The sequence below is a fragment of the Pararge aegeria genome, chromosome 12 (assembly GCF_905163445.1).
Source record: "Pararge aegeria chromosome 12, ilParAegt1.1, whole genome shotgun sequence".
Classification (NCBI taxonomy): domain Eukaryota; kingdom Metazoa; phylum Arthropoda; class Insecta; order Lepidoptera; family Nymphalidae; genus Pararge; species Pararge aegeria.
Window position 1 is genome coordinate 16,271,297 of NC_053191.1, and position 23,526 is coordinate 16,294,822.

Sequence of the window (23,526 nt, forward strand, 5' to 3'; positions counted from 1 at the left end):
GAGGCCGCGGGCAGAAGCTATTATTATAATATTTTTTTGGGAAGGACACTTCTAATGCGAAATTATTCATAGAATTAGCTAATATTCATAGAATTAGCTAATAACCACACACATTCACACATACCCTGTTACCACATTTGCTGTTTTTTTTTTATTTTATGATTTTTTTTGACATTCAAATTTTTTACTCAATTTTTTTTTTTAAGATAAGTTAGAACAACCTACCGTGATCGAGATATGGAATATTTTAAAGTGTCATTGCGTTGTATTGTTTTATATTGTACCTATTTGGAATCTGACAAATTAATATCTAAGCCATTTTAGCATAATTAATAGCCATAATTTTTACGTTTATTACCAACAATTATTTAAAATTATAATTGGTGTATCAAATACATAATGTAAATTACGATGATTTTAGCTCAAAACTTTATTTATATAATAAATATAAATAAAACCATACAGTTTGTTTAGGTATATGCTTTTATCATAGGCCTACTTCATGAAGGGGACAAATCAAAAAACAACAGCATAAAAAAATAGTATGTTATAAAATGAGAGGCTGTTCCGACTTCTCTTTTTGGATTACATTACTACCCGCTGGCGTTAAAAAGGTGTTTGCCTCTCGCAGTTTACATAAAGAGCGCCAATTTTCCAACTTGAGATATGAAAAGAGTTATACCACTTCTTCATAGTTTAAAGTTACTAAATATACATCCTCAGTAATGTTGTTAAAATATATCTTACGTGTTGTAATATACCGTAGTTTTATCGCAACGTGCTGTTGTATTGTAATAAATATTATCTTCTTTTAATTGCTCGTTACTTAGGTTTACACTATTAATACATCCGATAATTATGGGCGATTTTGTGAAGCTCGGCATGGGAAGGCGTTCACAATAGTCGTAAACACTATTAGGATCAACTGCGTTTATGCTCGGTACGTTTTTTACTTCTGATTCCTCTTTGTCCTCATCATTGCCGTACTCCGAGTTTTCTTTAGATACAATAAGGTCTTGGAATCCATTGACCTAAAATAAAACGGGAGTGAAAAAATTAAATTTGTTTTTTTTTTATACTTGATGGGCTTCCGCTTGACAACTATCAAGCCTGATGTAAGGCAATGATGCAGTTTAAGTTGGGGCGCGAAGGCCTAAAAAATGCCTATTCACTCTTGCCTTTAAAGTATGGGCGACTGAAAGTTTTACGAGATTTTGCATTATACAACCTGTCATCAAATACAACAAAACTATATGTACAAACAAATTTTTCGACGGCCGACTGGCGCAGTGGGAAGCGACCCTGCTTTCTGAGTCCAAGGCCGTGGGTTCGATTCCCACAACTGGAAAATGTTTGTGTGATGAGCATTAAGTGTTTTTCAGTGTCTGGGTGTTTATATGCATTTTCTTAGTATTTATGTATATATAATTCATAAAAATATTTATCAGTCATCCTAGTATCCATAACACAAGCTACGCTTACTATGGGGCTAGGTGGCGATGTGTGTAATGTTGTAGTATATTTATTTATTATTATTTATTTATTAATCGCTATGAAGCGATAAGGCCGCCACATTGTATATACGTTGTTTTTAAATACCTTTCTTTTTTATGTACTTTTTCAGGTTGCACACCTGTATATTACATATACAATAAAAGTATATTAATTCATTCATTCATTCAACTGTACTAACTCAGCCGCTCAAGTATGGCTTACTACGAGCATCGCATCGGAACACGATACAACATGGGATATGATAAATCTTGCCCAACGAAGAATCATTTTGCGACGCGGCTTTGCTCGCAGGGTGTTTATTTTAGCCTCGGCCTATCACCAATATTATGTTGCTCATTTGGCACCGCCCAGGGGTCACGTGTAGGGTATTGAGGGTCTGAACCTAACTATGGTCAAACCTCCTGACGCGAGGAACTCTGACCCACAAAATTTCGATTGTGTTCGTTATTGTCATCAGTGCGGATTGGTGGACACACACCTTTGAGTACATTAGGTATGTTAAACTCTCAGGCATGCAGGTTTCCTCACCATGTTTTCGTTCACCGTTGAAGCAAGTAATATTTTAATTGCTATGAAAAGTTAGAGCTGCGTGCCGGGATTCGAACTCGCCCCCCCCGAAAGTGAAGTTGAAGTCCTTCCCACTGGGCTATCACCGCTTCACTACTTGCCGTTAACAAGGTTAGTCGGAAAAGGAGTACAGAGAACCTCCCGTGCGCAGCGGTGAGTGCTGTGGTATATAAGTAGACGGTCCCGCGTTCGATGTCCAACGGGGGCAATTTGGGCATTTTATGAATTTCCAAATTTTCTCTGGTCTGATCTTGAGAGAGGCTTCGGCCGTGGCTCGTTACCACCCTATTGACAAAGATGTGCCGCCAAGCGATTTAGCGCTCCGGGACGATGCCGCGTTTAGAAAACGATTAGGGGTATGGATTTATTATGTAGGTTCTCAGGAAGTTTTCCTTCAACTTTAAAGCAAGTTGTATATTTTTAAATTAAGAACGCACATAGCTCCAAAAACTAAGAGGTGCGTGGCGGGGATCGAACTCGGTGATCTGGAAATGGATGCCGAAGCTCTAACCACTATGGTATCGAATCCTATAACAGTCCAATGCTGGATTAAGGGCCTCTCCCAACGGGAGTGGGTTTACCCATAATCACTTCACTGGGCAGACGGATTGGTGATCGCAGTAGATGGTAGTAGACAGTGGCGTGCACTTCATGTATGTAGCATTTTCCTTCTTTAGGCATACCCTGGTCAAAAACCCCGTGCACGCCAATGGTAGTAGATGCACTATATAGTCCGTTAATCGCCTCGTACAACACGCGCAATCTCTATTTTCATCTGCCGTCACCACACGGCACGCCATCGCTTCCAAATTATATTAAACTTACTGCAATATACGCAAGTCTATATGAAAAAAAGAAAATTTGTTTTACTATAAATACCTTTTTATTTCTTAATAGTGTGTATATTGATATCACTATTGAAATAGTAATGAAAATCGCAACGGGTATTATAATCCAGTTATTAGACATTCCTAAAAAGAAAACCACTTGTTAAGAATAGTTTGTTATACAAATTAAATATTACACATACAATTATCAATATTTTTGAAGTGCAAACTTGTGCAAGTGTTGGAGAGCACTGCCTCCTATAATACAGGTTTAAATCCTAGTATAGGGGCAGAAGTAAACAATATCGGTAAAAAAATATCTAAGTATATCGATAACAAATGTATTTTTCTATACCATTATAATTGTACATGTTTCTTTGTGCCCAATAAAGTATATTAATAATATTATTATTAAACTTCGATAATCAAAAATAATGCATGAGCTATATACAACGTGTAACAGATGTAATATTGAAGGACGCATAAGTATATTTCATAAGGAATCACCCTGTAAAAATATTAAATCAAAACAAAACATATACATTTTTGTCTACAAACAAATTTAAAACATTCTAAGTGTTATAAATTTAAAATGCATATAAAAATTTTCGAAACCGACAGGATTTGAACCTGCGACTCTCGGGCAGTCGCGGCCTGAGCGCTTTCACCAATTAAGCTACGGCTCTCCTACCGTCGATGCCGAAATTAGTACATGCCTTTAATGTAGTGTGACTGTGTTTTTATATGCATTTTAAATTTATAAAATTGATAATTCCTCCAAGTAAAGGTAAAAACACTAATAAAAATTATAAAAATCCTAAGTGTTTATTTATGACAGCCCTATCGAAGATAAAAGACCGACACGCGCATAGTACCAACGCAACGCGACGCGTACAATAAATTGACAGATGTCACATGATTGTAATTATGCATGCGATGTTAGAGCTGTTTCTGATTTCTTTCAGTAAAAACTATGGCAGTGCTTTCAGCAAAAACTATTAGTTCTGATTCAAAGATTGTCAGAGACAGTACATAATGTACCTTAAAAGCATGTGAAGTATTATTACGGTTTTCATTTCCACGTTGTTTATAATTAGACGGCCGACTGGCGTAGTGGGCAGCGACCCGGCTTTCTCAGTCCTTGGCCGTGGGTTCGATTCCCACAACTGGAGAATGTTTGTGTGATGAACATGAATGTTTTTCAATGTCTGGGTGTTCATCTGTATATTATGAGTATTTATGTGTAATGCTCATAAAAATATTCATCAGTCATCTTAGTACCCATAACACAAGCTACGGAGGGGTTAAGGCCGTAGTCCACCACGCTGGCCTAGTGCGGATGGGTAGACTCCACACACCTTTGAGAACATTATGTAGAACTCTCAGGCATGCAAGTTTCCTCACGATGTTTTCCTTCACCGTCGAACCAAGTGATATTTTAATTACTTAAAACGCACATAACTTGGAAAGTTAGAGGTGTGCTATCACCACTTCATTAACTTAATAAAAGAAGAAATATTACACCCACCTTCATCTAGTTTTTGGTTTTGTGTTTCATTTTGAATTCCACTATGTTTTTCAATAAGAATCTCAGTTTGTGTCTCATTAATAGTCGTATTTTGTGTCTCATTGTAAGTTACATTATGAGTCTTATTTTGTGTCTCATTGTTAGTTACACTTTGAGTCTTATTTTGTCTTCCATTGTACGTTAAATTTTGAAACTTATTTTGTGTATCATTGTCAGTAACATTATTCTGTCTTTCAGTGTGGGTTTCTTGAACAGTTCCATTGTGCGCTTCAGTATGGCTTTCATTTTGTCTTACATTAAAATTTTCTTTTTGCGTTTCAGTTAATCTCCGAACTTCCGGCACATACAAAAATGTAATATACGCTGTGCTTTTACAAGGATATAATGCTGCAAACGACTCACATTTGAAATCGGTCACATTACCGTCTAAAGGTAAATCAATATCTATTGTAAGAATGTCACCAGTTATCTCATTGCTGACGGAGGCTTGACCTGTGGAATAAATTACAGTTACTATGATGACGGTGAAGCGCTGATAGCCTAGTGGTAAATCTGACATTTTTAATTTTATCATGTGTTTGTAGTGTTTATTTTGATTTAATTTGACATTTAATTAAGGTTGATCTTTTCAATTTTTAGCACCAACCAAATTTGCAAACTATTAATTTTGTAGAATGTTATGCTCTTTAAACTGACTATGTCGTTTACCAACATCTTGATATTGTACAAATGTTCTTGCAAATCATCATCATCATCAGCCTATCTCAGTCATTAAAAGTTCCAGCTTCCAGCAGTACTTGAATAAAGATATTTTTGACTTTGACTTATTCCGCTAGTCAACTCATACGACACCCACGGAACAAGTGTGCTCCGATCTGCCGTCACCACACGGAATTCATTAATCCATACTACTTAATATTAAAAATGGCAAAATATGTTTGTTTGTTCGTTCTTAGTTTAAATTCATTAATCCATACTAATATTAAAAATGTGAAATTGTGTTTGTTTGTTCATTTTAGTTTAAACCCTACCTAATCAACCAACCGATCGACTTGATTTTTGGCATAAAGTTGTAATGTAGTAGAAATGTCGCAGAGTAACATAGGTTTATATCCCAGAAAAACAAGCGCCGGCGGGTAATCTAGTATTATTAATAAGACAGGGTATGCATTCGAGCTCGACGTTTATTTAGGCCTTGAAATAAATGAATTTTGAATTTGAATTTAGCTTTGTGACAAAAAAATACATCTATAACCACTATGGGCAAATCAAATGTTAAGAGTTAAAAATGGCCATTTACCTATATCGCTCTCTCTCGCTCTCTCGCTCTCTCTTGCTCTGAGCCTTCTTCTGGGTTTCATAAGAAGGCTCAGAGTCTCACAGCGGACGGAGAGAGTATGCTCCGAGTATGTCTACGTGATCGAATCAGAAATGAGCAGATCCGTATATGACCAGAGTTACAGACCAGAGTTAAGCGAGCCGCGAAGCTGAAGTGGCAATGGGCGGGGCACAAGCTCTGAGAAACAATGGACGTTGGGATCCCAAGGTGCTAAAATGGCGACCTCGCGCCGGTGAACTCAGCGTTGTTTTTTTTTTTGACGACCCTTGGGCAGGACGGAGGTTATATGGGACTCCCCACTCTAAAGGGGTATACCCAAACTAATGGATATTCGTTTTCTGCTGGTTGGCACGGCATGCCCCTTTTTTTGGTTTTGTTAGACGCCCGGACGTCTACCACCCCAACCGATTGCTGGGGTGCCCGCACTAACGAGGAGGGGATCAGGACATTTTGAACTGCTCCTCAGACCGATAGAGAGGCGTGTGTAGGTGACTGGTAGCTAGCCCAATAGCTTATAGTTAGCTACCCGCCGCCTCCCAAGAACATCGACAGATTACATCAAACTAGTCGCAGGGAGCCGCTGGATCCAAGCGACACAAGACCGTGGTATTGGGAAATCTTAACTTACCTTTCATCCATCGCGTATTGACTACTTCACTGTCATCGTACAAACAGCTACTTAGCAATTTATGTTTTGTTACATGACAGGTAAGTTTGAGTTTCTCCTTACCACTGTAGCTGTATATTATGCTATTGTTCTCAAACCTGGCTTTTGATTCATCAAACCCGGTTATGCATACGTCTGAAAAATAACAAGGTAATTTTATTTTTTTATTTATTAGGTTTAACAAACATTTAAATTCATATTCATAATTATGAAGCGTATATATATTTAAACATATATATGTGTACTGTAAGGGGATGGTGATTACTTCGTTCGATTAACTTAAACCTAAAGCTACGAGGGTTCCAAAAGCGCCCTGGTCTGAGATGAGCCCGCAACAAACTTAGCCGGGCAACTATTTTTTTTGTTATCACCATCTCACAGTAAAATAATTCTTCGTTACGTATATTTGTCACCACTCCTCCCAAACATCTGGGTCAATTTGATGAAAATTTCAGTGTATATTCAATGGGTACCTGGTTGTTACTTGCTGCCTGGTGCGCTCGTACTTAATAAATATAAAAAATGTCCCAAATAAATAAAGAATTAAAAAAATAGCGAACTAAATATTTTACCTTTATCAGCGCAGTCGTAATCTTGTACCGCATCTGAAATAACTATTTAGTTAAACAGAATTTCGAAGTTATACTTCTTTAGCGGCGTTATGAGAAAGAGTGTGTGTACTTATGTACACGCGTTAGAAGTTATACTTCTTTGGCGTATGGAACAAAAATAACTAAAATGCAGTAGTGATTAACTATAAATATTAATATTAATCAAAAAGATTGTATTTAAATATGAAAGGTTTTATTATCGTAATAATATTTATTTATTTGCAGTTTGTACTGTTACGATTTACGAAACACGTGTTCTAAATATAAAAATACTAGAATATACAACTTGAACATAGTTATCGATTTCCATGCCACCTAGAACTAACTTCACGATGTAGAATTCAGGTGTAGTGTGTGCGCGCGCATCTTAAAAATTCACTCTCATCATTTTTCTCCATCGCGACAAATATTCAATTTTCAAATTCTGCGGGCTCATTCCATTCAATTGTACAAAAATCTCGAATTTTAATGTTCAGTGAAACTTGGTGATCCGATAATGAGACAACTATATAGATAATGCGTTATAATAAAACTTTCAATTTATTAAATACCTTTTCTTTATTGTTAGTGTTGTTTTCTCTACAAACGTAGAACATAAGACGTATGATAAAATTTTTGAAAAGACCGATATCTTGTTGCGCCAAAGAAGATAAAATAAAAAGGTTTTTATAATAACCTTATCCATACGAAAAATGCAAAATATGATAATACTAACACAAAATACGTGTGGAATTTTATATCTACATACTTGTGGCAAGAATCATATACAAGTTAAAAATTTGAACAAGTTGCCTATTGAAAATCGTGAAAGGTAATTCATATATAATAAATTTATGCCTAGGAAACTTCTTTGATTAGGCGTCACTTACTTCGGGCATTGAATTGTTCATCGTGAGTCAAAACAGGCTCCGGTTATTAAACTTTTGAACACCGAGAAAACTTATTTTGATACTTACTTAGGTGTAAGAAGTGCAATGAGAAGACAAACACAATAATAAAAAAATGAAATATCCTAATTATGATATTCATGATCGGCTATACTGAAAGCTCACATTAGTATGGCACTAGAATTTAAATAGATACCTCAAATAATGTCTATATTAGTAACAACGAGGAAGGAAAATAAGCGGTACCTATCTACACGAAATGTCCATGCTAATATTATAAATCGGAATGGTGTTTGTTTGGGTGTTTATTGGTTTGTTTGCTACCTAGTTCGGCTCGATTACTGAGAATGCTCTGTAGAAGAACTATATTTACCGACAGCGCTCAGTTAGTCGCAAAGCTGAAGTGGGTGGCACATAGCTCGGAGAACCGATGGACGTTGGGGTTCCAAGATGCACACACACACAATCACAGACACGACTTGACGATTGTAGGTTGTTCCGATATTCTTGACAACTTAAGAATAACATAACATTAAAATGTAACGTTTAGGGTGTTAGATAGCAGTAAATGAATAAGAGACGGCCATAAGCTGTAACGTGCATACAGGGTATGCACTAAGTGGGCAGATGATATAAAATGAATAAAATCACTAGTCTGAGTTATAAAAACTTAACGATAGGCATTGTAAGAATTATAAAAAGCCTAACCCAAGTTTTTATAAATAGTACTGAAGATTTTCTTAATTTTATATCATCTGCATACTCTGTGCATAAGATAGTATAGTCATATAGCTAGAACGTGTAAATTCACCATTAAAGCGTGCACATTTCCTGAGAAAACATACACAATGGTCATGCGTTTTGTTGAAATTGTGTATTCTATAATAAAGCAGAATTTAAAGTGTTATTTTTGTTTGTACTATCGAAACACACTAACACGGAACACTAGCGGAAGTTGCCATTTTGACATCCACATCACACTAAGGTGGGCAAACTGTAGTTATAACAGGTCCTCTTCTAGTTGCTTCCTTAGCCATCGGCAGCTCTAGCAGTACACAACTAACGGCATTATATAATACAATAGTAGTAGCACGTAATAAATAAAAACAAGTTTTTTGTACAGACGTTTAATTGTTTTTTTTTTTTTGATCGTCAACTTTTAGGACGGTACCTCATACAAAGCAGGCTCACTATTGACATCAGGACATATCCGTTTGGCCGTATTAGAATAACTCGCTGCCATGTTATCGTAAAACTGAACGCTTTCCATATTCTTGTGAGTCTTACCGGTGTTTCTGTACATTGTACCGGTATTCTTGACAATATTATTGTAAGTTGATGGCTTGTTCAATTCACTGTACCCGTTGTAGTCGCGGTGAGTCGAATTAGAATAATTTCGATAACTCGGTTTAGGCTTGGGTTTAGGATTTGGTGTTATTTTAGGTGGTGGTCTAACACATTTGGGTAGAGGTTGACTGTACATCGCCATGTATGGGTCGCTGTATACTTCTGGGCTAGGATAATCGTAGTTGATATCAGAATAATAATCGTTAATTTTAGGTTCTGTGCGCGCTTCGTTTCGACCAGGTGGAGAATGTGTGACGTCTAAATCGTTTCTTGACCCATTTGAGTTTAGATGTGATTTGTCCTGAAACGAAAAAAGTACAATAATCACCAGTCTAATTATTTGAGCACACACCTCTTGCATGTATAATGACTAACGACTTTAGTTAGTCAACTCGGACGCCTGAAAAGGCCACGAATGTGTGCGATGTGTAGGAGCCCACTCTTAATATTCATTAAGCCGTCATTAGAAATTGAGTCAATATACTCATTATAAATACATAATATGTTTCAAATATCCAATCCTATCCCTAAAGGGGTAAAACATGGGGTTGGAAGTTTGTATGAAAATGCTGTTTTTTAAGTTCACAAAAATATGCATTAATTATATTATATTCCATCAATCCGCACTGGGAAAGCGTGGCGGACTACGGCCTCAACCCCTTCTCATTATGGGAAGAGACCCGTGTCCTTATTTAAAACTAAATAAAAAAAAAAGAATTATTTGAATTTTTTCCTTTTTTGAGAAGATGTATTTATGTCTTATTGTAACCTGATAACGTATAAATCATGGAATTGATTTTGAGGTTCTGCTGGAGTAAGGCGTTGGCAGTCTTTGCTTTTCTTCTTATTTCAGTCGGACTTTTAATGAGATGTTGGGAATCGACGTTTGGAAAGATCAATACAATAATCCGGTTGTAGTTCGGTGACGATGATGCAAGGATCACGTTTTTTGTTTACTCATAAAGTACACATATATATACAGTCTACATATAGCTCATGGCATGCGTCCGGTGACGATGACGCGAGTTTCGAGCTTTTTGTTCACCCAAAAAGTTTCCATATACAACGAACATAATATGAAAACCGAAATAATACTTTAATGGCTTTAGAAGTACATTATCCACTGTCCGTGAGACTTATCTCTAAAACCGAAAATCTAATAGTTTTTGAGTAAGCCACTGCCATAATTTGTTCTGAAAGAAATCAGATACAGCCCTAAAATCACATGCAGAATTAAAATAAGCCACTCCTGTACTTTATTATGCAAGCGTCGCGTAGCGTAGGTACTATGCACATGTCAGTCTTTTATCTTCAATAGGGTTGTCATAAGTAAATACTTAAAATGTTATGAATGAGTTTATATTGAAAAAAAAATATGCTTCTTTTGATTTAATATTTTTACAGGTGATTCCTTATGAAATACACTTATGCACCTTTAAATATTATTTCGTAATTCGGTTACGCGTTGTATATGCAATATATAGCTCATGGAAAGCGTTCTGTGACGATGACGCGAGTTCCATGATTTTTGTTAACGCATAATGTACCTACTCACCGCGCCTAAAGAAGTTTTCACTCCAAAATTGAACAAATAGATGTCCAGCAGCTTTGAGCAACACGTTTGATGTCGCTTGCTGGTCAGTAGTAGTCGATCAGCTGGTCAAAAATAAACGAAACCATACCTCTTTTTGCGTTTTTCTGGTTCTTATAACTGTACACGTAACCACAATTGAAACTATTACTACACAAAGCAGTACGAAACCAGACGTTAACGGGATCCAGTGTTTCTTTAGAAACGGTTCGATAACTTCTTGGTCGTTTGGGTTTACTTCTCCATAGCTTTGGTTGTTATTTTCAACGTTTTTGTAAAATTCTTGACTATTTTTGGTATCTTCTCCGTCATTTTTGTTATCTTCTTTGCTGTTTGTGGTGTCTTTGTCTAAAAAAAAAACAATGCTTAACCATGCATCTGCCTATGTTATTATATTTTTATCACTACAAGCTTTCAAGCTCTTATTGCAATCTCACCTGCTGGTAAATGATGATGCAGTCTAAGATGGTAACTAACCTGTTAGGGGTATGGTAGTTATATTAAACCCATACCCCTAATCGGCTACTATCGCTTAGCGGCACGTCTTGGACGGTAGGGTGGTAACTAGCCACGGCCAAAGCCTCCCGCCGAATTGCCAATTTCTTTTAATTTAGATTCAATTGAAATCGAACCCATCCTACTTAAATTCACAGCGCTCCCGGTTGCGTCGTCAAAATGGTCGTAAAGATTTTCTTTACACAGGTATAAAATTATAATTATTTTTTTGTAGTTGATTAGCTTTAAGTTTAATTTTGCATACCGTGGTCATTTCTAGAATGATTCAATCTCCTGCCTTTCTCTTTTATTTTTGTTATTGTCACGTTGATGTCCTTAAATGTAACCAATTTAATGATACAATAATAAAAACAGCTCCTTTTTCATGATGATCATAAATTGCTGGGCATCTAAATAAAAGTAATCTAATGGCAACTCGTGAAATCCTTCTTCATCATCAGTTTTACTTGCCGAAATTGTGCATTAGAATGGATATGTTACTATTAAAAATACCTACCCAAATCTCTATAGGTTGCCTACTTTATTTAAAAAGTCCATCGAGTTCTCCAAGATAACACTACAGGTCTTAATTTGATGACGATAGGACCAACTGTTAAATCTCTTGCGAGGAATTATACATAAAAAATATAAAATGATATCCTGATCATACATATCCACTTCAAAAAAGGGGGAAGCCTTTTTGAAGTCGGTTAATAAAAAATATCATTGTTATGAAAACTGATAAACTTAACTGATATTAATCTTACCTCCAACTGCATTATTCGTTGAAATACTTTCGGTTGTTATTGTTGTTGGGGTTGGCATTATTGCTAACGCGTTTGTTGTCGCTGTTGGTAGCGTTATTCTTGTTGGGGTTATGCTTGCTGGCGTCATTGTTTTTTGGGCCATTGTTACAAACGTTGTTGTTATTGATGACTTTGTTGATGGCGTTGTTGTTTTGGCCGTTGTTACAGACGTTGTTGTTGTTGGCACTGTTGTTGATGACTTTGTTGTTGGCGTTGTTTTTTGTGTTGTGGTTGGTGAAGTTGTGGGAATCGTTGCCGCCGTTGTTTGTATCTTCGTTGGTAATGTTGGTATTGTTGTTAGTGATGGTGGGGTTGTAGGCGGTTCGTATTTAAATGTTATTGTTTTTGTTTTTGTGTCTTTTAGTATCGATGTGTATCTAACTACGGCCTCACAAGTTAAATTTCTGTTGTTAATGTCTGGAGACAAATGTATAGGTTTCATCAGATTTCTACAATCATGAGCTCCTTTTAACAGCACTTCATCTGTAACAAGAGTAAATTTAAAACTTTGAAGGGAGAAAATTACGTGCACAAAGGCGGTCTACTATTCTTTACTTTCATTAAGGCCCACACAGGACAATATTACAATAGAAAGAAGTTATATTTTGGAGCGTTAACAGCTGATTGGCTGATTGGTGGGCAGCGACCCTGCTTTCTGAGCCCAGTCCGTGGGTTCGATTCCCACAACTGGAAAATGTTTGTGTGATTAACATCAGTGTCTGGGTGTTTATATGTATAATTAGCAGAGAATTAGTCTCGACTAGTCATGTTTGGAGGCGTGGCCTACTCGGACGATGCCGTGGCGTGAGGCAAGCGGACTTGGAGGGGCGCGCTTGGAGGGGCGCGCGGGGTACAAGGCTGCGCGCACGCCAAACGGAGCTCAGTTCGGCTTCAGCACCAGATATAGACGGACGTTATAGTTAATTGCTGTCCATTTGCAAAATCATTTCATAAAGTGTTTCTTAACTTGATAATTATTAAATGTTTTTGTTTATTAATTGTTTTTTTTAGTTAAAATAAATCCTAATTGCTTACTGTATATTATAAGTATTTATGTATATTATTCATTAAAAATTATCATCAGTCAACTTAGTACCCATAACACAAGCCACGCTTACTTTGTGGCCGGATGGCGATGTGTGTATTGTCGTTGTACATTTATTTATTTATTTTGGAGAGTTGGTTGACGAAATCGCGGACAAACATGATATATATATATATAATACTTTAATGTCCGTTTTTCCTAAAAATGGTTAGGGCAATCGCATGCCTGGTGATTTAGATGATTCCTAGAGATAAAACATTTTACGAACTCTTATGTGATGCCTAAGGACGTAAGGCGCCGTTTTAAGTTACGACACCAATTTGGCGGATCGTGAAGTTTAGGGGACTCGTAAACTGAAACTTGACAGATGAAAAAAATGAAAAATACGATATTACATTGTGGCAAGAACCTTAAGCAAGTTAGGTTATAATTGAAGTTGCCTAGTGAAAGTCGACTGGTGAAAGGTATATGTACCTAGGAATATCCTTTGATTAGGCGTTACTTATTGTATTTTTAATTACTCATTGTACATGTTTTTTTGTTGTTCAGGCTAACACACCTTATGTGTTAGCCTGAACAACAAAAAAAATATTAGTTTACGTTAGCAAGAAGAACTTATTATATCTATTGTATTACATTTGTTACTCTTATCCCCAATCGGTTGGGGTGGTTGGTAGACCACAAGAGCGACATGCCGTGGTGGTTTTTAGGTTTGGGTATACCCCCTTTAGAGTCCCACATAACTTCCGTCCTGCCCTGCCCAAGGGTCGCAGATAGCAATAAAGATTTTCTACCGCGCCAAAACAAAAAAACGGTATAAAATCGAGGGATATAATTTTTGTCTTTGTGTGTTTTTTTTGTTTTCGGAGAGTGTGCTCAAGAACTATTTGATCTAGTTACCCCCTCGCCTTTTTACTATCGAACCGCGAGGCACCGTAAGGATCTGCATCCCTACGTGGTTAATATACCGCGGACGCGGACGAAGCGCTTCGCATCTTCGTTTCTGATCTGCACCGCTAGGATCTGGAATGCTCTTCCAGCTTCCATTTTCCCCAGTTCTAACCACATTGAGTACCTTCAAATCTAGAGTGAATAGGCATATTCTAGGCAAGCGCGCTCCACCTTAAGCTGCATCATTGCTTACCATCAGGTGTGTATGCAGTCAAGCGCTCGTCTATAAAAAAAAAAATGTCTTCAGCCTATGCTAGCCGTGTTAACTAAATAGAAGCGGTCACTTACTTAGTTCACTTTTAAAAGTTAAATCCACTGTTATTTTATGAGGATATTTTGCAGGGTCCATTCTATAATGGCATCCGATCGTTGCCATCATTAGACTTCCAAATTCGAACTTTCCTGATTCTATAGGCGCACCGTTGTGAGACAAGCAAAATTCTGGAAAATAAAATAAGTAGCCTCATACTTCCAACCCATTATCGGCCCACTGTGGTATCCTACCAGGAAGAGAAGGGTATGCCGTAGCTAACCGCACTGACCGTATCTAATGCAGATTGGTAGACTTCACACGCGTTTGAGAACGTGTTGGTGAATTCTCAGGCATGCAGGTTTCCTCACGATAAAGGAAACATCGTAAGGGAACCTGCATGCCTGAGATTTCTTCATTGTTCTTAAAGTGGTGTGGAGTCCACTAATCAAGTTTCTCATTGTGGGAAGAGACCCGTGCCTTGTAGTCGGCCGGTAGTGGGTTGATATGATGATATCGAACGATCGATAAACGAAGCGTAAACATTCACGTGACGCCATCTATAGGTAATAACAAATACAAATAACATACAATACAATAGGTAATACAAATTGTATATACCAATCTATTGACGGTATAAATATAGTTTTAGGAAACATTTCATACAAAGTCACATTGCCGACAAAGCTCTTTAAATAAAGATTAAAAAAAAAAAAACGATTGAAAATTAATATTAATAGAGCTTTTTTGGAATCTTCTAATTATTGGAAATGGATCGAAAATCATATCGGTGGTGTTTAGTACTGTACAAATACTTCTGCTACTACTCCAAATAAAATCTTCATTATCTAGCTGACCCGCGCAACTTCATCTGCATCATATCGATTACTATCTGTTTTAATATCTTAAAAAAAACTAAGAAAAACTAAGATTAAAATAATACGCGGCCGGGCATCCCTCTGCATTTTTCTTGCTTTTAGCATTTTTATACCCGTAAACTAACTAACTTCTAAACATAGGTCTAATTTAAATAATTTAATATCCCGTATGCCTTGCGACTTGCTATTATCAGTGAAGAGTTATGTCCTTTATTTCCGAGATCCAGATCTTTCTTAAAATTAGACAATACATGCTTGATAGTATATACTTTCAAATAAAAAAAAAGAATTATTAAAATCTTAACTTTAATAATTCTTTTTGTTTATCGGGATAAAAATATGTTAACCCGGAATATTAGCTACCACTATACCAAATTGAATTTAAATCCGTTCAGTAGTTTTCACGAGAGGCCTGGACAGACAGACAGACAAACAAAAATAAAATAAAAATCTGATTTGGACTCAGTATAGATTATAAAGCATCCCCCGGTCAAAATTTTCAAAATATATTAAACTAGCTGTTGCCCGCGACTTCGTCCGCTTTTGTTTTTGTTTTTTCGAAAGACATGTGCCTCATAAATGTGGCAGCACTTTATGTATTTAGGATAGCTAAGCCTGGTTCAATAAGAAAGTTAATAAGAAAAAAATGGTTGAACTCGACAAGATGAAAATATCGAAGGAATGTAGGTATGAAATTTCTCCGATTTACTTTTGTAAGCATGATTTATTTTGAATACTGCTAAATCTTTTTGAAGTTACTGTCCGATTGCCTTAACTAGTACGTAAGTGCCATTTTTCGAGGCGTTTCATATTTGTTTTTGATTTTTTTCTCTAAATCAAGAATTAGCGACACTTTTAAAGTGTACATGCTACCGACTTTACTAGCCTTGTATAAAATCCCATCTTTGGAAAAGCAAGCTCAACCCTTATGTGGTGTTAATGCAAATAAATTTTACTCGAAGCGGCTAATTCTCTGGACCAGGCCTTGCTTATATAGAGGGTTATAGAGCTTTTATCCTTCACGCTGCTCAAAGGCGGGTTGGCGGGCATTATAGATTATTGTGGAACGTTACGTACCTCCATCCCCATTACACTTCTGGGGTACTTTGTAACCTGAAAATCAGATAAATTCAAAGTTAATTATATTTTACGTTATTCAATAGAGTCAATAAAAGTTAAAAGCCCGGAATGATGTTGTTGATTAATTACTGACTTATTATAATAACTGACCTCGCAGTGACTGACATTTTAGCCGAAAGTTAAAATAATAATTAAATTAATAATACATAAGAGGTATGAAAACCCAAATGAAAATTATAAACGGACCACTGAATATTGTAGCTTTAAGAATAACGCGCAAATGTTATTGCCAATGTTTTAAGGATATCCAAAAATACTCTCTTTCGATATAGAATCGATTCTTCGCGCTTTATACTAGATGACGAGTACGATAAAATACTAAAAAATTCAAGAAAATCATTAATTTCAAGTAGGCCTAATATAAGAACTTTTGAAACGTCAAGTCTATCTGTGTGTAGTGTCTCTACCACCGGTTCGGAAGGCAGATTCTACCGAGAAGAAGCCGGCAAGAAACTCACCAGTTGCTCTTTTCCAATATCAACAAATTACATTTTATAATTCATTTTTCTATCTTGTGAGAGATGAAAGCGGAGCCGGATGCTTCCAAGCAACATTGTCATTAAGGAATTCATCAATTGCATAATAGCCTCGCTGTAATAAATGTGTTTTAACACATTCTTTAAACTTATGCATTGGTAGGTCCAAAATTACCTTAGGAATCATATTATAAAAGCGTATACTCAATCCCACAAATGACTTCTGCACCTTTCGCAGACGATATGCAGATTTCACTAATTTATGACCATTTCTTGTCAGTCGACTCTTTATATTCACTTTTGTTTATAAAGACTAAAAATTTTTCACGGAGGCATTCACGTGATTTAAGTTTATATATTGACCGTACAGCTCTTTTCTGCAATATGAATATAGTTACAATATCTACAGCTTTGCCCCATAATAAGATAGAAAGGGACCCAAAATTGAGCCCTGTGGGACACCCATTGACGTAGCCGACCCCTGCGACTAATGTCTTTTATGCAAACCCATAAAAAAAATCTTTCTTAGTATTTTTCTACTTTTGTTCTGCGGAATGTGAAAAACTAATTAAAAGGGTTTCCTGTGAAAAATAAAATGACGTCACAGAAAATTCAATATGGCGGACTTCCCAAATTGGCGGACAAAATTTAACGTTATTTTTATTTTACATTTTCATTTATACAGAACAGCCTGTATAGTCTAGTCGACAAGTTGAAAATGGTAAAAAAATAGAGATACTGCTCTTGTTTATGTGCGATAGCTCATTGGATCTGGAATGGCGCTTAGAAAAAGCCAAAAGCGTGTATTAGCTCATAAAAATTGCTAAAGTTAAAAACAATTAAAGATTAAAAAAAATGGCATTTCGTTTTTTGCCAATATTTCATTAACTATTAATACTTAAGAAATTTCACCATCATTTTTTTAAATTAAAAAGAAATCAATTTAATACTTTAAACTATTTATTTATTCTTTAAAATAATTGTTTTATAAATATAACCTAAAATAAACTATTTCAAACTAAATTAAATCTAAAACGTCCTCGAAACCACCGCGGCGAGGCACAGTTCCTAAGATGCTGGCAGCATTGCCCCTTTGGATGGCCAAACTAATTCGTTGGCCAAGGTAACTGCCCGCTCTAGGATCACCGGAAGACTCGATAACCCTTTTTGATAATTCTTTGAAAAGAGCTCCTCTTGCCTCCGGACCCCACGGTCACAAAGTCTCTACTTCAAAAGGCACAAAAATGAAGCTGCTATCCAGGTTATACTTTAAATAAATTAATAAATGTGCCCTACAAGCTTTTGACGCCGCGCGCGCAATCTTAAACCGCGCGCGCAGACCTATTTTCAGCGTTAAATTAAAATTATAAATAATGGAGAAAGAGTTCCAGGAGTTGGGAGTTATTTATTGGAGATTTCCCCCTCTTTCAGAATGTATTTTGATATATTGGCAAAAAACTAAATGCTTTTTGTTTGCACCGCATGTCGTTGGCTTCAGTGGACGTCCGGGAACCCGTTTTATGCTTCCCCGACGTCAACCAACCGCCCAAACAGATTGCCAGGGCTACTACGCTAAGGAGGGGATCAGGACAGCTTGAACTCCCTCACACACAGTGTCAGTAGGGATACTAATATAAAGGAAGCCGCCTTCCAGGAAAAGCGGACGTGCAGCGTATCCCGCCGTCTCCTCCCCCCCCCCCCCCTCTACACCGGAACGGATGTGCGTCAACAGATTTCTTCACACATCCGCTCCGCGGCCTCCTTCCGCGAGATAACTTCTTCGCATAAGTCAACACTTCCCAAGACCTCAAGGGTGCAAAATATGTTATATTATTGTTTCAATAAAATTTATTATTTCTATTTTTATGTCGATACCCTAGCTGCATCACACATCCAGACCACCTCCTCCATGGTGGGTGCAGCTGCTACTAGTGCTGACCAGGTCAAGAGGCGTAAATATGAAAACTTGGATAGCAGTTTCATTTTTGTTTTTGACCGCGGGGCCCGGAGGCCTGAGCTCTTTTAAAGAATTATCAAAAAGGGCTATCGAGTCTACTAGTGATCCTAGAGCGGGCAGTTACCTTGGCCAAAGAATTAGTTTGGCCATCCAAAGAGGAAAAGCTGCCAGCATCAGAACTGTGCCTCGCTGCGGTGGTTGCGAAGACGTTTTAGATTTTAATTAGTTTTACATAATTTATTTCAATAAACAAATAAATAATAATAATAAATTTTATTCAAATCCTGTGTTTAATGATTAGTACAAAAGAAATGATACAAGTCGAAATCCGCTAATTAAAGTAAACATTTATACCAACCATTCGCGTTACACCTTTCAACAGCTACTGCTGCATCTGAAATATATGAGTAACTTTCTTAATATTTTGATCGAGCAAATTACTGTATCTCATGAATTGTTATTTATAACTCACATACACATACACATAAACACACGCGCACGCACACACTCATATGTAATTTTTTAAGTACAATTTTAAAAAAAAAATCTTATGGATGTATTTATGTAAATGTAGAAATGCTTTCAATTGAATTTAATTCAAAAGGTTTTTAGGTTTCTATTTTTATTCATCTCACTAGATTTAATTTAAGTGTACGGTTCTCGCTCCAGAGATGGGCGATAATAACTGCGACTCTGTCTTGCACTATAGCACAGTATTATCGATTTTGGGTTTCATGATACACATTACCTTATGTTTCCCGTATTTTGTACTATTTTTAATTAACTGTGTAACTGTTAATTGAAATAAACTTATTATTATTATTATATAACTATCACGATTCATATGCTACAGCCTTGTGACAGAGGGACAGACGGACAAACAGGCAGAGGGGTCTTGGTCCCGTTTTATCCTTTGGATTTGTCTTAGAAAGAGATATGTTATGGACAGTACGCATTTCAAATTTTGGCTTCTTAATCGATAAAGTCTGAAACAGATTTTAACAATATCTTTTACTATTCGAAAGCTATTGCATCCAGAAGTATAATAAATAAAATAAAATAAATAAATATACTAGGACAATATATACATCGCCATCTAGGCCCAAAGTAAGCGTTGCTTGTGTTATGGGTACTAAGATTACTGATGAATATTTTTATGAATATAATACACATATATACCTATAAACACTCAGCCATGGAAAAACATTCATCACACACACATTTTTCCAGTTGTGGAAATCGAACTCACGGCCTTAGATGCAGAAAGCAGGGTCGCTGCCCACTGCGCCAATCGGCTGTCAAATCAAATAGCGCAGTACTATTCTATTTGACTATCACGCCAAATAAGTAGAATAACTAACTAACTAAACCCACTTGAGCACTTGGTATGTGAGTGTGTACCAACCCAGTGCTCCATAAAGGGATTCTCCCATTTATTTTTTTCCATTAAAAGTTTTTTAGTTACACACCGTTGCCACTGTCTCCGCCGTCTGAGGAGCGTGCTTGCCTTTGTGCTTAAAAAAGATGTATCGCCTAAACGCTACTCCTTCTGGCTACATATTTTCATCCATAAACACCAATGATTCTTAATTTACACGGGTAATTCTAAGGAGAGCTAAGCAAGCTGAAGAAAATCCTTTATTTTAATCCTGAGTATGAGTTATAAATGTGTTCTATGCGCACTAACCAAAAGACAAACAGATAAAAATTTCGAAAATAGTTTCTTTACGTTCTATTGCTTATTTTTAACGTGATAGCCTACTGGTTAGTGCTTCGGTTTCACTTTCGGGGGGCCGAGTTCTAATCCCAGCGCGCACCTCTTAACTTTTCTAAGTTATGTACGTTTTAAGCATTTAACTTACTTAACGTTCTTCCTTCAACGGTGAAGGAAAACATCGTGAGGTAACCTGCATACCTGCGAATTCTCCATAATGTTCGCAAAGGGGTGTGGAGTCCACCAATCCTGGGCCAGCGACCAGCATGGTGGACTAACGACCTAGACCCTTTCGGTTATGGTCCGGCAATGGGTTGATAAGATGAAACAAATAAATCTTTCATCTTTTTATTAGTATAAAGATTATTGTAATTCAATAGTTCACCGCACAAAAGTATTCAGGCCATTATGAATAACAGCCTGGCTTGGGAAAAATGGTTTAATGGATTCTTATTAAAAATAAAATGACCAACTTACGTAATAAGAAACACATTGTAAAACTCATTAGCACTATACACGAGGGTAAGATTATCGAAGTCATGATTATCAATTTTAATTAATAAATTACTATAATAACCTGTTTTAACTATTTATCTCATAACAAACACTAAAAGCTGTCGCAAATCAATAAATTAAACATCAAAATGATGACGTGATACGATTCACTCCGGGAAGGAAAATAATTAAGCACCGAAGTAGATACATAGGTAAAATTGTTATGCAGTACTGTCCTCAATTGGCTGGTACCTTCATCATTATTGTATGTAATAATAATAATCATTTATTCAGGTTAAAAATAAGTACAGATAAAGAAATTTAAATACCTACCTTTTATTTTTAATATAGTGTACATTATTCTACTATACAAGAGCTTTAATGGATACCTGTAATAAGGGAGTTGTGAAAAAATACGTAAGCCGCCATTTTGTGACCGCGGCCATCTTGGACCGATTTTCATCAAACATAGCTAATAAGAAAGAAAGAAAAATCGTATTTATTGTCACACATTTGTGTTAAAATGTTACATTTGTGTAAAAAATTGTTAAAGTATAAAACATAAAAAAAAATGTGTGACAAAGGAGCTGGCTCAGTATAGCTGCAAACTAAAACGCGCAGCACTGGTTTTCAGCCAGCCCCATTATCTTCGTCGTCACTGAATCCTCGCGACTAAACAATAACAAAATAATCATGAAAAAGGACAATAACGTAGAATATAATATATAAACAAACAAAAGATATTTTTTCATTAACACAAGCTTATTTACATCGAGTAATACAAAATCATCAAAGAGGTAAATAATAAACAAAATCAAAAATTTGAAATTAATAAACATGAAAAACTAAAAATCTAAAATCAAAAATTAAATGTAATGTGAGTGTCTGTAATGTGAAATAAAGGAAAAATTATATAAAAGTACTAAAAGGTGTGAAAAGTAATAATTTGTTATTTTTTATTTATTTTTTTATTTACTAATGGTCATTAAGATTTTTTGTACAATAATTTAAAGAATTTTTTAACTCTTTTTGTAGACGTTACTTGTTTGCGTAGGGGAGGAGGGATGTCATTCCAAATTTTTGATGGTGAATACTTAAAACAACCTTTATAACCAGAAGTTCTATGTGTCGGAATGAGAATGCAATTGGCTTCTTTTCTTCGTGTATTCCGCTCTTGTGAGTCTCTTACCCTATCTTTCTTACCTTTAATTTTTCATATAAATACAAAGGCCTTTTGTGTGTAGCAATCTTATGGACCAGGCATGTCAGATATAGCTTTCTTCTGAACTCCATTTTTAGAATTTGGTTTTTGTTTAAGTACGGTGTTGTGTCTGTGTGTACATGTTCTTTCTTCTTAATATTGAAACAAAACCTTACACAAGCATTTTGGACTCGCTGAATATTTTTTTTGTTTTTTGGAATAGACGTGGCCCATAAACAGTGTCACAATAGTTAAATGAAGATAGTACTAAGGATTCCACAAGAACTCTTCTCACCTTCTTTGACAGATACTTTCTTATGCCATAAAGAACTTTAAGTCAGTAAAAAGCATTTTTTATTTTATTTTTAACATGTTCAGCGTATCTCAAATCTTCGTCCATTAACAATCCTAGATTCCTAACACAATCAACTCTTTCTATATTTTTACCATCAACAATGAAAGGTTTTAAATTTTGTTTCACTTTCAGACTTTGGTGTTTAGTGCCAAAAATAATGAATTTAGATTTAAGTGGATTAAGGATGAGACCATGATTTTTGGCCCAGTCTCCAACAGCCTTAAGATCTTCATTTATTAAATTAATAGCTGTGCGTGTATGCTGAGGGTCAAAAGAATAATACAAATTTATTATTCGGTGTCATCAGCATATAAGTGTACTTTACAGTGTTTTATAGAATTGACAAGATCGGCCGTAAACAAAATAAAAAGTATAGGGCTTAATATAGATCCTTGTGGAGTGCCCCTATTAATATTTCTTACATTTGATTGTACTCATTCACCCTGTCCAGATTCACTTTCAACGTATTGACGTCTGTTTGATAAAAAAGATGAAAACCATTTAATTGATGTGCTCGATATACCGCAGTACAATATCTTAGCAATTAATAAGTCTATATTGAGACAGTCAAAGGCTCTAGAGAAATCGAAGAGCACTAAAATACTTCCCATGCCTTTGTCTGACTCACAAAAAATGTCGTCGGATACTTTTGCAAGCGCACTTGCGGTGTCTGGATACATTGTACAGTCTGGAATGGAAAAATGCTACCTGAAATCCAGACTGTATTTCAGGTAGCATTTTTCCATTTTCCAGAAACTTGGTTAATTGAGTACATACTACTCTCTCCGCAATTTTGGAAAGAACAGGTAGTACACTAATGGGTCTTAAATCTTTGTAATCCTCAACCTTTCCACCTTTAGGTATTGGTTTCACCTTTGCTAGTT

General features: G+C 36.1%; 2 protein-coding genes across 2 annotated transcripts; both read right to left on the minus strand.

The window, feature by feature from the left end:
• Positions 1-721: 721 nt before the first annotated feature.
• Positions 722-8,092, minus strand: LOC120628299. Its single transcript, XM_039896607.1, has 6 exons — positions 8,011-8,092; positions 7,016-7,048; positions 6,405-6,578; positions 4,438-4,929; positions 2,962-3,053; positions 722-1,031 (listed from the first exon to the last, which is right to left on the minus strand). Exons 1-6 carry the CDS (start codon positions 8,081-8,083, stop codon positions 744-746), a joined length of 1,152 nt encoding a protein of 383 aa, XP_039752541.1. The 5' UTR covers positions 8,084-8,092; the 3' UTR covers positions 722-743.
• A 1,006-nt stretch (positions 8,093-9,098) lies between these two features.
• Positions 9,099-21,122, minus strand: LOC120628252 (cell wall integrity and stress response component 4-like). Its single transcript, XM_039896533.1, has 7 exons — positions 21,069-21,122; positions 19,236-19,271; positions 16,382-16,417; positions 14,465-14,617; positions 12,142-12,663; positions 10,971-11,227; positions 9,099-9,589 (listed from the first exon to the last, which is right to left on the minus strand). The coding sequence occupies exons 1-7, from the start codon at positions 21,094-21,096 to the stop codon at positions 9,101-9,103; spliced, it is 1,521 nt and encodes a 506-aa protein (XP_039752467.1). The 5' UTR covers positions 21,097-21,122; the 3' UTR covers positions 9,099-9,100.
• Between the last annotated feature and the right edge of the window lie 2,404 nt (positions 21,123-23,526).